This window comes from Bombina bombina, chromosome 7, assembly GCF_027579735.1.
Source record: "Bombina bombina isolate aBomBom1 chromosome 7, aBomBom1.pri, whole genome shotgun sequence".
NCBI classification, from domain to species: Eukaryota; Metazoa; Chordata; class Amphibia; order Anura; family Bombinatoridae; genus Bombina; species Bombina bombina.
The window spans coordinates 574,869,113-574,883,701 of record NC_069505.1 but is presented as its reverse complement, the minus strand read 5'-3'; the positions used below and the strand labels follow the sequence as shown (position 1 = coordinate 574,883,701).

The 14,589-nt window shown below is 40.7% G+C and overlaps 1 protein-coding gene across 1 annotated transcript in view; it reads left to right on the top strand.

Annotated features, from left to right (window-relative positions):
* Positions 1-14,589, top strand: part of PPT2 (palmitoyl-protein thioesterase 2) — a 44,789-nt gene that overhangs the window by 17,628 nt on the left and 12,572 nt on the right. Inside the window, exons 5-6 of the mRNA XM_053721985.1 lie at positions 1,885-1,992; positions 2,145-2,228. Of these exons, the coding sequence (XP_053577960.1) occupies positions 1,885-1,992; positions 2,145-2,228 (192 nt within the window). The remainder of the gene's footprint in view (positions 1-1,884; positions 1,993-2,144; positions 2,229-14,589) is intronic.

Here is a 14,589-nt window from a genome sequence, read left to right as displayed (position 1 = left end):
ATGGCTGATGGCTGTCACATGGTACGTGTATGCATTTGTGATTGGCTGATGGCTATCACATGGTACAGGGGGAGTGGAAATAGACATTAACTTTTAAAATTGTCAGAAAAAAAATCTACTACTCATTTGAAGTTCAGACTAAGTGCTATTGCATTGTCTTGTTATCTTGCATTTGTTGATTATGCAAATCTACTGTGTTGACTGGTCCTTTAAGTTACTATTAAAGGGACACTTAAGTCAAAATTAAACTGTCATGATTCAGTTAGAGCAGCAATTTTAAACAACTTTCCAATTTACTTTAATTAACAAAATGTGCACAGTCTTTTTATATTTACACTTTTTGAGTCACCAACTCCTACTGAGCATGTGCAAGAATTCATAAAATATACGTAAATGCATTTGTGATTGGCTGATGGCTGTCACATGGTACAGGGGGTGGTGGAAATAGACAGGACTTTGAAATTTGTCATAAAAAAAATCTACACATTTGAAGTTCAGACTAAGTGCTATTTGCATTGTCTTTTTATCATGCATTTGTGATTATGCATATCTACTGTATTTGCTGTTCATATGAACCTACTTTCATCTTATAAACACAAACAGAAAGACAATCGCTTTACCAAGAACGAACAACAGCTCAGTAGGTTGTTCTATGGCGAGTTACCACCTGGGAGCAGACTCTTTTAGCCTCTTTGTGCTTTTCACAGAGGAGAACTTTCCTGAATTATATCAGTCTGATCCCGCCATGTAAGGTCAGTCCAGCCCCGAAATACCAGGCAATTCTCCTCTGAACAAGGAACATGGCAACTCCAGACGATCATTTTGGCTTTCTGTGTGTCAGGGAGGTGCAGCCATATTCCTCTAAGTGCATTGGGCAAGGACTCCATGTCTGGTCTCCCCATCACCGTGGTAGAGCGGTTCTCTTTCTGTACGCATTTGTATTATGACCCTGGTGAAGTCTCCCTAAGACCCAGATTAGATGGTCGAAAGTGCTACGAGGTGGCAAAATATTCCAAAGGATCCGCCGTTTTGTCGAGTGAGCCTGTCGAAATATTCCATGCTCCTGACATAGCAGCATCGCCAAGAGGTGTTTACGATACACGCCACTGGTCGGCGATGCTGGCTATAGATAACACCCAGCATCACCGACCATATTGGCGATGTATAGTAAAGGATCCTTTGAAATAAAACTGCCATGTGCCTAACAACTAATTCTAATACCCCTAAACTGAAATACCCCACGATCGCAAACTCACACTACACTAATACATTGAAAAACTGCCACATATCCACCGCAAGTACCTATCCTGTTAACCCCTAAACCGCCACTAGCCCACTACAAGTACCTATCCTATTAACCCCTATACCACCACCACAACTAACCCACTAAAAGTACTATCCTATTAACCCCTATACCAGCACTAGCCTACTGCAAGTACTATCCTATTAACCCCTATTCTGCCACATACCCACTGCAAGTACCTATCCTATTAACCCCTATACCACCACAATTATCTATCCTAATAAACCCTATTCCACCACAATTATCTATCCTATTAACCCCTATACTGCCACTAGCCCACTGCAAGTACCTATCATATTAACCCCAATACCGCCACATACCCGCCTCAAGTACCTATCCTATTAACCCCTATACGCCACATACCCGCCTCAAGTACCTATCCTATCAACGCCTATACCGCCACTAGCCCACCGCAATTATCTATTCTAATAACCAAATTTGATGATAAAAGTAAATTGCAAAATAGTTTAAAATTGCATGCCCTATCTGGATCATGCAAGTTTCATTTTGACTAGACTGTCCCTTTAATAAATAAATATGAACGTATTTGTATATAACTCCTTTTTGTTCCATTTTCTCAGACACGGATTACCTGCATTATCTGTTTCCAACATACTTGAAATCCAACCTGTATCGATTATGTTATACGAAAATGGGGCAAACATTCTCCATATGCAATTTCTGGAATGGTGAGAAACATTTGTTAAAGGCTTGGAGGGGGTTAATCGGAAGGAGTAGCGTTAGGGGACAATAATATTTGTACTTTTATTTGAAAGCGAGGCGAATATATTGTATGGTGGGGTAGCGAGCATATGCGTACTGACGTAATCTTTGTACACAGATCCTCATCACCATGACATGTACGTGAATACTAGCGAGTTTCTTGCGCCATTAAACTCAGAACGACCAGGACCAAATGGCACAGGTGAGTACACACTTACTCAGTGACGAGGCACGTGAATTAGTTATTCGCCATCTGTTCCACAAACAAATGCCAAATACGGTCGTGGGAAGTGGCATTTAGCTATTTTCGGTGCCGGATTTATTAAAGTGCAACACACAAATATCTGATTTGCATAGCTTTTTTATGTGTTTTAGTTGAAAACAAATACATTTGGCACCAAAAATAGCCATATGCCGTTGCCCGCAGTCATATTCAGCATTTGTTTGTGAAACAAGTGATAAATAATAAACTACTGCACATGCCTATCAGTTAGCCACGTGCACACTCATCATAATCCTTCTATAAACTTTACTTTCATCTGCACTGTTTGCAAACTCTTTTATCCTTCACATCTTTTATGTCTTAAAGGAACATGGAAGGGAACATTTAAATTTGTATGGTTCAGATACAGCATACAATTAATTTCTTTTAAAATTTGAACGCTTTAAAATGGTATCCTTTGTTAAAAAGGACATCTTTCCATACTAAGGTAGGTTGCGCACATGTATTGAGCGTTAAATAGCCACAGTGTTTGCAGCAATGTTATACATATAGTTGTCGGGACACGTGAACACTCCTGAGCCTATAACAGTTTTAAAAATGTTAAGCTCATTTTTACTTTTGTCCCTTTAAGGGGACATTACACCCCAATTTTATTATTGTATGATTCAGATAGAGCATATGTTTTTACGCAATTTTCCAATTCACTTCTATTATCCAGTTGTCTTTGTTTCTTTTGGTATCCATTGTTGAAAAGCAGAGCGGTAAACTCAGGAGCGTGCACGTCTGCTGCACTATATGACAGCATTTTGCAAGAATGTTATATATTATCAAGAGCACTAGATGGCAGCACTTTTTTTGCCATACAGTGTTCCAGACATGTGAACGCTTCCTATCTAGATATCTCTTCAAGAAATATTAGCAAGAGAACGAAGCAAATTTGATAATAGAAGTAAATTGGAATTTTTTTATAAAATTGTATGCTCTGTCTGAATCACAAAAGAAAATGTTGGTGATTTTTTTATTTTTTTTGAGGCTGTTATAAAACACAACACAGATCAAACATTCCGCAAAAATTATAGGCGAAAAAACCCTGGTCATGTTTGTAGTGTAGAGGGAATATGATAACACCATAGGGGTAGGTATCTGCACTTCTATGAGATTTTGAGTATATATGACTTTATACCCACCGTCTATTGTGAATTAACACTAGGACTTGTAACCAAAAACAATCTTATTCATATGTGGTTGATATATATTTTGTAGGGGTAAAGGACACAGTTAGTGTTATGGTCACATATTGATACACTTAACTCTCAACTACATAGGTTAAAATTTAGATTATCCAGTAAGCCAAAGAGGTTGGTGATTACAAATGTGCCACCGTATGGAGTCTATAGAGCAGAACATGTTTAACCTCTCGTGTACTGGTAGCAGGTAGCATGTGTACTTAAATAGCAGCATATTTAAAGAACATGAGAGTGATATAAAATATGTTGCATCAGTAGAACTAAGGGGTATAGGTACTATAAATGAATAAACTAGCATGGCAGGTAACTATGAGCAGTCTATAGCTATCATTGAAATCTCAGACATAAAGTCCTCATCGGTATACTAGCTCATTGCCTTAATTCACACCCTATTCTAGCAACGATGGAGACAACAATCAAAGTTCACAGTTTCCTCTCTGGCTCAGAATCACCGGCCATAAGCCATGGTTATTAGTCCCGTTTCTCATATCTTCCTTAACCTACTCCTTGTCGCTCCTCTTGAGGGACACTTGTTAAAGCACGGAGTCCTGAGTATATATAAATTGCCAGATCCAGTAGAGACACTCGTGCAGGCGACCCGTGTCTACAGAACTGCAACTTCCATGAGCAGGGAAAAGCGTTATGTCTGCTGTGTCTCCAGCACCAGCAAAGTCTGTGCGTGGATGGGTCCAAGTTTGCAGACATTTTGAGGTGTTATATGGAGCTGTATATTCAGCCTGCAACAGCTGGGCGGCCTCTGCACTCCCAACCTGGACAAGGTTAAGATTTGTAAAATGCGACTGTTTCTGCTCCAGCGTGACTCTCCCATCGGTCTGGGCGAACCCAGCCATAGCTCCCGTACAGGGTCGCGGTATATCTTCCGGCTCAAGTTCTCCAACGGCCACCGCTGGCGGCTCAATGCCATATATCACACTGCAACCAGCGTAAGTATAACAGGCTGGGTCATCGCACTCTCTCCCCCTGGGTTGCTAGCCTTTGTGTACTTGATGGGATCAAGAAGCTCCTGTGTGTAGGTTTAGAAGGGATCGCATTTCTTTCAAGGCTCCCGTTCCGACCTCCATTTTTTGGGACAGCTCCGTGTTCACTCCGGAGCTCAGAATCAAGTTGAACAACAGTTGTTGCTTCCAGTGAGTTATGTTTCTCCCAACTTATTTCCTCTCCTGCTTTCAGTGTGGATTCTAGCATCTTTGGGGAGCTTGTTGTAGGCTTAGGAGTGCAAACACTACCCCATTCTCTTGCTAGGTGATCAGAAATGCTTATCAGTTAGTCGGCCAGTAATCTGGTAATAGCAGCTATTAGCAATGTTTCTCTAGTATCCATTCTGTTCTTATAGTCTTATAACTTTCTCCCACTAACTTATCATATGCTAATCTGTAGAGTAGTTTGCCGCGCAACAATGGCGCAGCAATTGTGAGGACAAATGAGGCTTCAGATGTAGGGGAAGACCTCATAGTAAAGAGTCCGGAACTGAGGGCTGGGGGGCCGCACCACTATCCAAAACCCTATCTTTTGGGTCAGAATGCCTTCAGTCGAGCTCCTCCACCTTTTTAGGGGCCTATCGCCAAGATTTCAGTTTAAATCTAGGTAAAAGTGGTGAATAACTCAGGAGCTGAAGCTCAGTGAGACCAGTAAGATGGCCGCTGCCCAGAAGTCCTAAATTTTGGTGATTTTATCAATCATTTGGGGGATTCGCCTTTCTGTTCTCATATCATTTCACATAGATTAAATACACATAGAAAGAAGCGCACTCACAGGAACGAACAACCAGCTCAGCACCATAGTTAGCTTGTTCTATGGCGATTTTCCACCTGGGTGCAGCTTTTTAGCCCAGTAATGCTTTTCACAGAGTAGAACTTTCCTGTAGTATAACAGTCTGATCCCGCCTATTACGGTCAGTTCGGCACAGTCCTCTCTGAGCAAGGAACACAGCAACCCAAGACGATCGTTTCTGCCTTCATCTCATCAGGTCTCCTTTGGAGAGGCGCATCTGTACGCTCAAGTTTATAAAAAAAAAGTTGTTTTTTTCTTTGCGCTTCTTTATAGAAGAGCTGAGGAGAACTAAATATACATCTCTCCAGTCCGATTAGTATCTGCGCCTTATTTATCATTAAAAATAAGTAACTATTCTCCCTGTCAGTCATATACTGTATAAGCCAATAGAAATATTTATACAGCCCCCCTAGTAGCTTTGTTAATGCCCCTCTTCAACAAACTGTCATGTAAGAAAATAGATCAAGGTTTTCATTGTTTTTGTGCTTCAATTTTAGCTCTTTTATATCTTATTTTTATGCCTCAATAGATATCATTTTTATGCTTATATATTATTTTGGCGCTCCATTATATATATTTTTTATCATCCCAATATAAATTATTATTGTACTCCAATAAACATTATTATTGCACTTTGTTATAGATATTTTTTTGCACCTTGTAGAGCCTTTTTTTTTGTAACATTGCTTATACAACTGGCAGAGAATAGATTTCTAATGTTGTTCTCCACAGTAGCTATGGAGAACTTTTAATGCAGGAACTTGCAAGAGAACTTTCAGTCCTCTATAGGAGAATATCAATGATACATTTGTTACTAGGAGAATTGAGGAGAACTATAGGAAATACGTCTAAAAAGAACTACGGAGTAGGAGAATTTTACAGTTGAACTTGACCAATTTTAGGCGCATTTTTGAATGATAAATAGGGGCATTATTTCTCATGCAAACTTTTAGGAGACAATATAGGATAATATCAATGATAAATTAGCTCTTTGGGTTTGATGTCCTTTTAGTTCTCCACCGTTGTGCTTTTTATCCATAAATGCTCATGATTTATTTACAAAATTTACTTATTTTACAGTTTAGTGACAAAGTTACTGGGATAAAGTTGTTTCGGGTGTTGACTGTCCCTTTAAGTATTCGCACCCCATTGTAAAGGGACTTTAAACTGCCAATCAGGATTCTAGTCGCAGGACTTGCAAGGGAGCGTGCATCTGGCATGTGCAGGCATAGTCATGTTATTTTCCTATTCAGTTTAAGGAAATTTACTATGAAATCTCACAAGATGTCAGTGAAATCTCATATGATCAGAGCAAAGCAAAGTGTGACCTCAGCACTGATGAAGGTGATTGGTTGTGTGGTTTTTTTTTTACATGCAGCTGACAGTAGCTAAAGGATGCATTTTCACAGAACACTTACTCTGGTGAGCTGAACAAATTGTGAGGTAAAATATCTTCCTTTTTTACACACAGATGATCAGGTGATATTTTCCTGTCAGCTTTTTACAGTTATACTGCATCACTTTCAAGTGATTTAGCATATGAGTATTATGTCCCTTTAAACAACTTTTCAATTAATTTAATTAACTTGTTATCCTTTGTTGAAAAGTATTCCTAGGTAGGCTCAGCATTGGTGATTGTACACACAGATGCCTCTTGTCATTCGCTCACCAGATGTGCTTGGGTAGCTAGCTCTCAGTAGTTCTTTCCTGATCTTAAACTGATTCTTAACTATGTAACAGCGCAATATTACAAAGCGCTAAGAAATTGCTGAATTTCCTGTTCACACTTTTACGTCCTTGTAATCTCCGCTCCAGAGCAACTATTTCTTTAAAAAAAAATAAAAAAATGTTATTCTAGAAACCACCACTAGAGGCAGCGTCACTACATTTTAGCCATCCATTGACTGTTAAAGGGATATTCAACACGAACATTTTCTTTTGTGATTCACACAGAGCATAACTTTTTTTTTTAAAGTTTCTATTATCTAATTTGCTTTGTTCTCATGATATTGTGTGTTGAAGAGATACCTAGGTAGCATCTGGGGCACTACATGACAGGAAATAGTGCTGCCATATAGTGCTCTTGTAAAAGAATGCCATTCTTGCTAAACCGCTGCCATAAAGTGCTCCAGAAATGGGCCGGCTCCTAAGCTGACATCCCTGCTTTTCAATAAAATATACTAAGAGAACGAAAAAAAAAATGCTAATAAAAGTAACTTAGAGCAGGTGATTTTAAACAACTTTCTATCTGAATCATAAACTTTTATGGTAACAGGTTTTTACTTTTTTTTATTAATGTTTGTTACATGAGAATTTATCAACAGATACGTACAGCGGGTCACACAAACCTTACAACAAAAACACGCGCTCCAAGCGCTAGCACAATAGTACAATACAGACAAAGAAAAATACAAATATAAGTTGTGTTAAAGGTGTGACATGGTCAAAGGTACAAACTCTAAACTCTGCCATAGTGGTCCCCACGGGTCTGTCTATACGCTCCAGAGTGAATCAATAGGTAACAGTTCCACTTTTATGGTACACCAGTAACGATATACATTTTGATATTTCCCTAAAATAAAACACAAGTATCTTAAAGGGACATGAAGCCTAAATTTTTTCTTTCATGATTCGGATAGAGAATATAATTTTAAACAACATTCCAATTTACTTCTATTATTTAATTTGCTTCATTCTTTAGTATCCTTTGTTGATGAAATAGCAATGCACATGGGTGAGCCAATCACACAAGGCATCTATGTGTAGCCACAAATTAGCAGCTACTGCGCCTATTTACATATGCTTTTCAACAAAGGATATAAAGAGTATGAAGCAAAATAGATAATAGAAGTAAATTGGAAAGTTGTTTAAAATTGTATGCTCTGGGAGGGTTCCGGTGGAGGAGGAGCAAAGCAGGTGTTGCTGAGCTCTGCTCTCCAGTCCCATAGCTGCTGGCGGTGGGTAGTCGCGCCTTTCCCCGACTTTTGGGGTTGCTTCTGGATAGCTAAGACACCGCTTCTGGAACTACAACAGCGGCAAACCATCCCGCTGTTACCCCATAACAAGCCGTTTTAAGGAAGCCCTGAAACTCAGCTCCATTCTTTTGGCATAGCACTCGAGCTGGACATTGTAAAACTCAGCTTCCTCACTTAAAGATACCTTTTCCGGCTCACACTCGCCTTTAGGCGAGGAGAAAGGACCAACGTAATAACTGGCTCTAAGCCTCTAAGGTACTTTAGCTCTCCCTGTATCCTAGCAGGACATAACTAACTCAGTTAGCCGGCCTCAATACCTCCCTCAACTCTCATTCTGCCCACTGAAAGCTAAACCCTGCACGGAAACTGCATCTGCAGGAAACATCTTTGTAGTACCTGGGGCTGCTGTCTCTCTCATCCCTCCCGGCGCCCCCCCCCCCTCTCCCACCGGTGCTGCGTGAGAGGGGGTGAACATGGGAGTGTGTTTGGCCTGGGACTCGAGGAGCACGGCTCGGGCGGCAGCTTCGCATTTGGAGGACAATGTCTGGGTTCTGCTCCCTCCTCTCCCACCGCTGCTGCGTGAGAGGAGGCGGGGCTGACCCGGACCTCGACTGGGGCTCCGGTCCTACGGACGGACAACAGGGAACTTCTCCCGGTCTACTCTTGGTTTAGAGTGCCCCCGACAAGAGGCCCCACCGGACGTCAACACATTGCAGGAGTGCGGAATGTGAGGAGGTAAGACTGCTTTACTTAAATAATGAGTGTCTGGCTAACATATACCCAATATCGGCTGTCTAGAAAGGGGAGCAGTCTGAGCCGGCTGAGGTCTAAACCAAGAAACCAGTCCCTGGTAATAACAGTCTAGCTTTATCAGGTCGGCCCAGAAAGGCAAGGGGTAAAGAAAAGGAAAGAAAATTAGAAAAAAAAGAGAAGGGAAAGAACGAGCCAATTGGAAAGAGAGAAAAAGGGAAGGAAAAAGCTTCAAGGGGTTAAATCTGAGAAAATTTGCCTTAGGTCACTGGTGTTATAATCCTAAAACCCACCATATAAAAGAAAGAACAGAAGAAGCAGAAACAGAAAGAGGAAAGAAGAGAAGGCAAAAGAATGAGACATAAGAAAAGAGAGCAAAGGAAACATTGTTTCAAAGGAAAAAAAGTATCAACCCTAAGCAGGCTGAGAGTTACTTTTTGTTAACAGGGGTTTGCGTACTATAAACTTTCCAGTTTAGAACTTCTTAAAGCATCAGAGTGTACAACCAAGACTTGTGTTCTTTACTTTGAAAACCCTGCTAATTAATTAGCTCTATTTTCTTACTGATAATATTTGAGGAAATCAGAGAGCTAAATTACTGAATTTTCATTTGCATTCTCTAAAGTCATATTATTAGGATACTCTGTATTTCTTTTGCATGATGTACCGAGTCCACGGATTCATCCTAACTTGTGGGATATTGCCCTTCCTGACAGGAAGTAGCAAAGTGAGCACCACAGCAGAGCTGTCTATATAGTTCCCCCCTTAACTCCACCCCCCAGTCATTCTCTTTGCTGGCTCTAAGCAGGAAAAGTAAAGAGAACAGGTGTTAAACTGTTAGTTTTTATTTTATCTTCAATCAAGAGTTTGTTATTTTAAATGGTACCGGTGTTGTACTATTTGCTCTCAGGCAGGACATAGATGAAGATTTCTGCCTGGAGGATGATGATCTTAGCATTTGTAACTAAGGTCCACTGCTGTTCCCACATGATCTGAGGAGTACAGGAAAGCTTCAGTGTGAGGAACGTTTCTTGCTATACAGCAATGAGGTATGTTCAGTCATTTTTCTGCAGAGACTGTGTTAACTCAGAAAGGCTGACAGTATCCCCATTAGGGGAAGGGTTAGCAGTAATCCTAGTATGAAAGAGGTTTTGCTAGCTTGCATAAAGGGCTAAAAACATTTTTGGGCACTCAGTTTGTTTATGTAAAATTGGTACAAACATTTGTGTGTTCTGGGAGTAACGTTTAGGTTTATGGGATGTTTGCTTGAGGGGTCATATGGCTTATTTTGGGTTTGTTATAACCCACATGGTTTTCAAACTAGGTTTGTTAGATTTGAGTAGGCCCCAGTAACATCGAGTGAGGTGGGCGGGGCCTATTTTCGTGCCTCAGTTGTGCATTTAGTTATACAGACAAGCAGCAAGCAACTTCTCCTGAGGTCCTGATGATATTCTGAGGGCCTATTTGAAGCTTTAATCCCATATTATCATTCCTAAGGGCAGGTAGGGCCACAGCAGAGCTGTGGCAAGGTGCTTATAGGGGTGTTTAACCGGTTTTAGACATTTTTCAATCCGTTTTTTTTATTTGAGGGTTTATTGCTTATTAACTTGTGGTGCAATCCTTCTAAAGCTTAGTGGGTACACTGTTAAAATTTCATAAAAATTTAAGCAATTTTAACATGTTTTGCACTTTGTGTATGCCTTTTTTTTCTCTTAAAGGCACAGTACCGTTTTTGCAAATTGTGTTTTTTTAATTAAATAAAGTGTTTTTCAAGCATGCTTGCTTTATTACTAGTCTGTTAAACATGTCTGACACTGAGGAAACTCATTGTTCTATTTGTTTAGAAGCCATTGTGGAACCCCCTCTTAGAATGTGTCCCACTTCTACTGATATGTCTATAAATTGCAAACAGCATATTTTGACTTATAAAAGTTTGGCATTAGATGATTCTCAGACAGAAGGAAATCAGGTTTTTTTTATTTTTTTTATTTTTTTTTATTGAAGTACTAGAAATAGGCATACAAGCAGTATATACATACAAAGAAAATTGCAATACAATAAATTGTAATATTAATAGTCAAATTAAAACACAGTGCCTATATAAAAGCTAACCTCCCATACCAAGCTGAAAAGGTCACTCTTGGACCTTAAATAAGGAGACAAATCTGGAAGTAAGGGGAGGAATAATAAAATGGAGAGACCACTTTTGGATCTCGCTATGTGGACCTCAGGTTTTATTTTTTTATTGTAGCATATGTAGATGTAACCGTAAAAGAAAAAAACTCTAGGGGGGGGGGACTCCTGTACTACTTGATGTTGACAAAGCAGGAGTAATATGGATGGAGGAAGGCTTGGTGCTCGCTGGCTTATTAGCATGTTATGTAAGCAGTATATAGCTCTATAGAGCACAAGATATGGGGTATAAGGATAGGGAAGCTATAAAAGTTAGGACACACAATAAGAAAAAGCTGTAAGGCTCCATATAAACTAGAACAGAATTATTAACTCTAATACGGAGGGTAGATGGTATCTGTTAAGATTGCAAAACATGGATCCGTATAAATGCAGTTAAATCAAATAGGGCTGAGGTCAGCAGAGTTCCACTGCCCCGGCCGTAGGCAGCAGATCCCCCGCTTTACAAATTGTCAATTAACCAACCCATTAATACTTGTAAGGGGAGAGATGGTAGAGCAGAAGGACTACCAAAGAGCCACACAATCATAGTAAAGGAATACACTTACATAGGTTGCACAGACAGTAACCCGGGAGGAACTTGTGTTTAAAGCCTTAGCTAGTAATGTTGCATATAAAATTTCCAGCTCATAAGGATGATAGAATAGCATAGTATAACCCATGAACACAGCATCAGGGAAAAGATGATTGCAGTATGCTCTGTATCCCCCACATAAACCTCTTTATACCCATATATAAGATACAGAACAGGACAGTTATTGTGAGAAACTAGACTCCCTTTCAGTAGTATAAACATAGGACAACAATGAAAACAATCCAATGCAATGGGAAAAAAGTACTATTAAGATGATCCTATTACACCTGGGTGGAACCATACACTGTTAAACACATTGGCATATGGGAATAAAGTGTGCTGTCATAACTTTAAACATATAACTTATATAAACTTTAAGACACACATCTGCATTACATCAGGGTAGACAAACATGAACACCCACCTATTAACCTATAGTGTAAAATGTTAATTAAACATGAGTCTAGTATAAACTTAGTCCCCAGACACATGGTATAGAACCCATGAAGCTACAAGGTCTCTGGTACACTGAGAGCTGTGAATAGTCCTCTGCTCATTACCGTTAGTCCTGCATATATGCTGATATCTAGCCCACACCAGTTCTCCAGGCAATGTTATGAGATGCAGAGTGCACCTGGTCGCAGTAAATGTATGGGTAGACTGGCCTACTTAACTGTATATGTCCCCTTGCAAGGAGCGCCTGTGTGCTTGAGTCCCTCCGGCGGCTGTATGTAAAGCGGTACACAACCGCATCCGTTTTAAGTGCCGCACCTGGCATTGAGCTCTTCCCCTTCAGTGCTCGACTAACAATCCCTCTGTACCGAGTCTTCATAGGGGCCAAGCGCAAAGCGGTATGAGGTTTGAGCGGCATGGAGTGCTTCTCCGTACCAAATCTCTCCTGGTTCTCCGTCTCAGTTATTGTTTGACCTCTCTCCCTGTAGCACCCAGGTGTTGGTGATTCTTCATCCTGTGGTTTCATCGAGAGGTTACACTTGTCAGTCGACCCCTGTGTAGGCATCGCCACATTAGCTGGAGCCATGCTGCGCTGTTGTTCATGTTCGCCGCCATTTGCCAAAGCTGCAGCTATGTCCCTCATGAGCTGTGCAAAATGAACATTTAGGATAGAGGTAATCCGATCTAGTGTAAGAGCTTCCGTGTACTCCATTTTGCATGTGTAAAAAGAGAGTCCCCACTGAACACACAATGTAGTGTAGAAAAAGATTGCACTCCAGTAGGGAATGCCTTACCCGGATAACCGGGGGGGGTGCTGAGATCCCAAAAGAGGCCGCCGCCAGAGGTTTCAGCGGTCCAGATCAGTGCTCCAAAGTCATGAAGACAGCAAATTTGGTATCGTTCAAAGCAGTAGATTATACTGCATGCAAATATAGGGTTGTTTTCAGTAGATGCTGTAATTATCTGTGTAGGATCGGCGGATTACACAAATCATCTCCTGGAGCCCCTGATAACACGTCCTGTCATGGACGCCGCCTAGACACGCCCCCCGGAAATCAGGTTTTGCCATCTAGTTCTCCCCAAGTGTCTCAACCAGTAACGCCCGCACAAGCGACGCCAAGTACTTCTAGTGCGTCTAATTCTTTCACCTTGCAAGATATGGCTTCAGTTATGAATACTACCCTCACAGAGGTTTTATCTAATCTGCCTTGTTTGCAAGGGAAGCGCAGTAGCTCTGGGTTAAGAACAAATGCTGAGCCTTCTGAGGCTTTTTTTTTTTTATTAGCCGTAACCGATATTCCCTCACAATGTTCTGAGGTAGGGATGAGGGATTTGATGTCTGAGGGAGAGATTTCTGATTCAGGAAAGACGTTCCCTCAGACAGATTCAGATATGACGGCATTTAAATTTAAGCTACAGCACCTCCGCTTATTGCTTAGGGAGGTTTTAGCTACTCTGGATGATTGTGACCCTATTGTAGTTCCAGAGAAATTGTGTAAAATGGACAAATATTTAGAGGTTCCTGTTTACACTGATGTGTTTCCGGTCCCCAAGAGGTTTTCGGATATTGTTACTAAGGAGTGGGATAAACCAGGTATTCCGTTCTCTCCCCCTCCTGTTTTTAAGAAAATGTTTGCCATTCCTGACACCATAAAGGACTCATGGCAGACGGTCCCTAAGGTGGAGGGAGCTATTTCTACCCTGGCTAAGCGTACAACTATACCTATTGAAGACAGTTGTGCTTTCATTGATCCTATGGATAAAAAATTAGAGGGTCTCCTAAAGAAAATTTTTGTTCATCAAGGTTTTCTTCTTCAACCTATAGCGTGCATTGTTCTTGTAACCACTGCAGCTGCCTTTTGGTTTGAGGCTCTAGAAGAGGCTCTTCAGATTGAGACCCCACTAGATTATATTTTGGACAGAATTAAGGCTCTTAAGTTGGCTAATTCTTTTATTACAGACGCCGCTTTTCATCTTGCTAAATTAGCGGCTAAGAATTCAGTTTTTGAAATTTTAGCACGTAGAGTGTTATGGCTTAAGCCTTGGTCAGCTGATGTGCATTCTAAATATAAGCTTTTGTCGATCCCTTTCAAAGGTAAGACCCTATTCGGGCCTGCATTGAAAGAGATAATTTCAGACATTACTGGAGGGAAGGGTCATACCCTCCCTCAGGATAAGTCAAATAAGACTAGGACCAAACAAAATAATTTTCATTCCTTTCGAAACTTCAAGAGTGGTCCCTCTACCTCTTCCCCTGCTGCAAAGCAAGAGGGGAACTTTGCTCAATCCAAGCCAACCTAGAGACCTAATCAGGCTTGGAACAAGAGTAAACAGGCCAAAAAGCCTGCTGCTGCCAC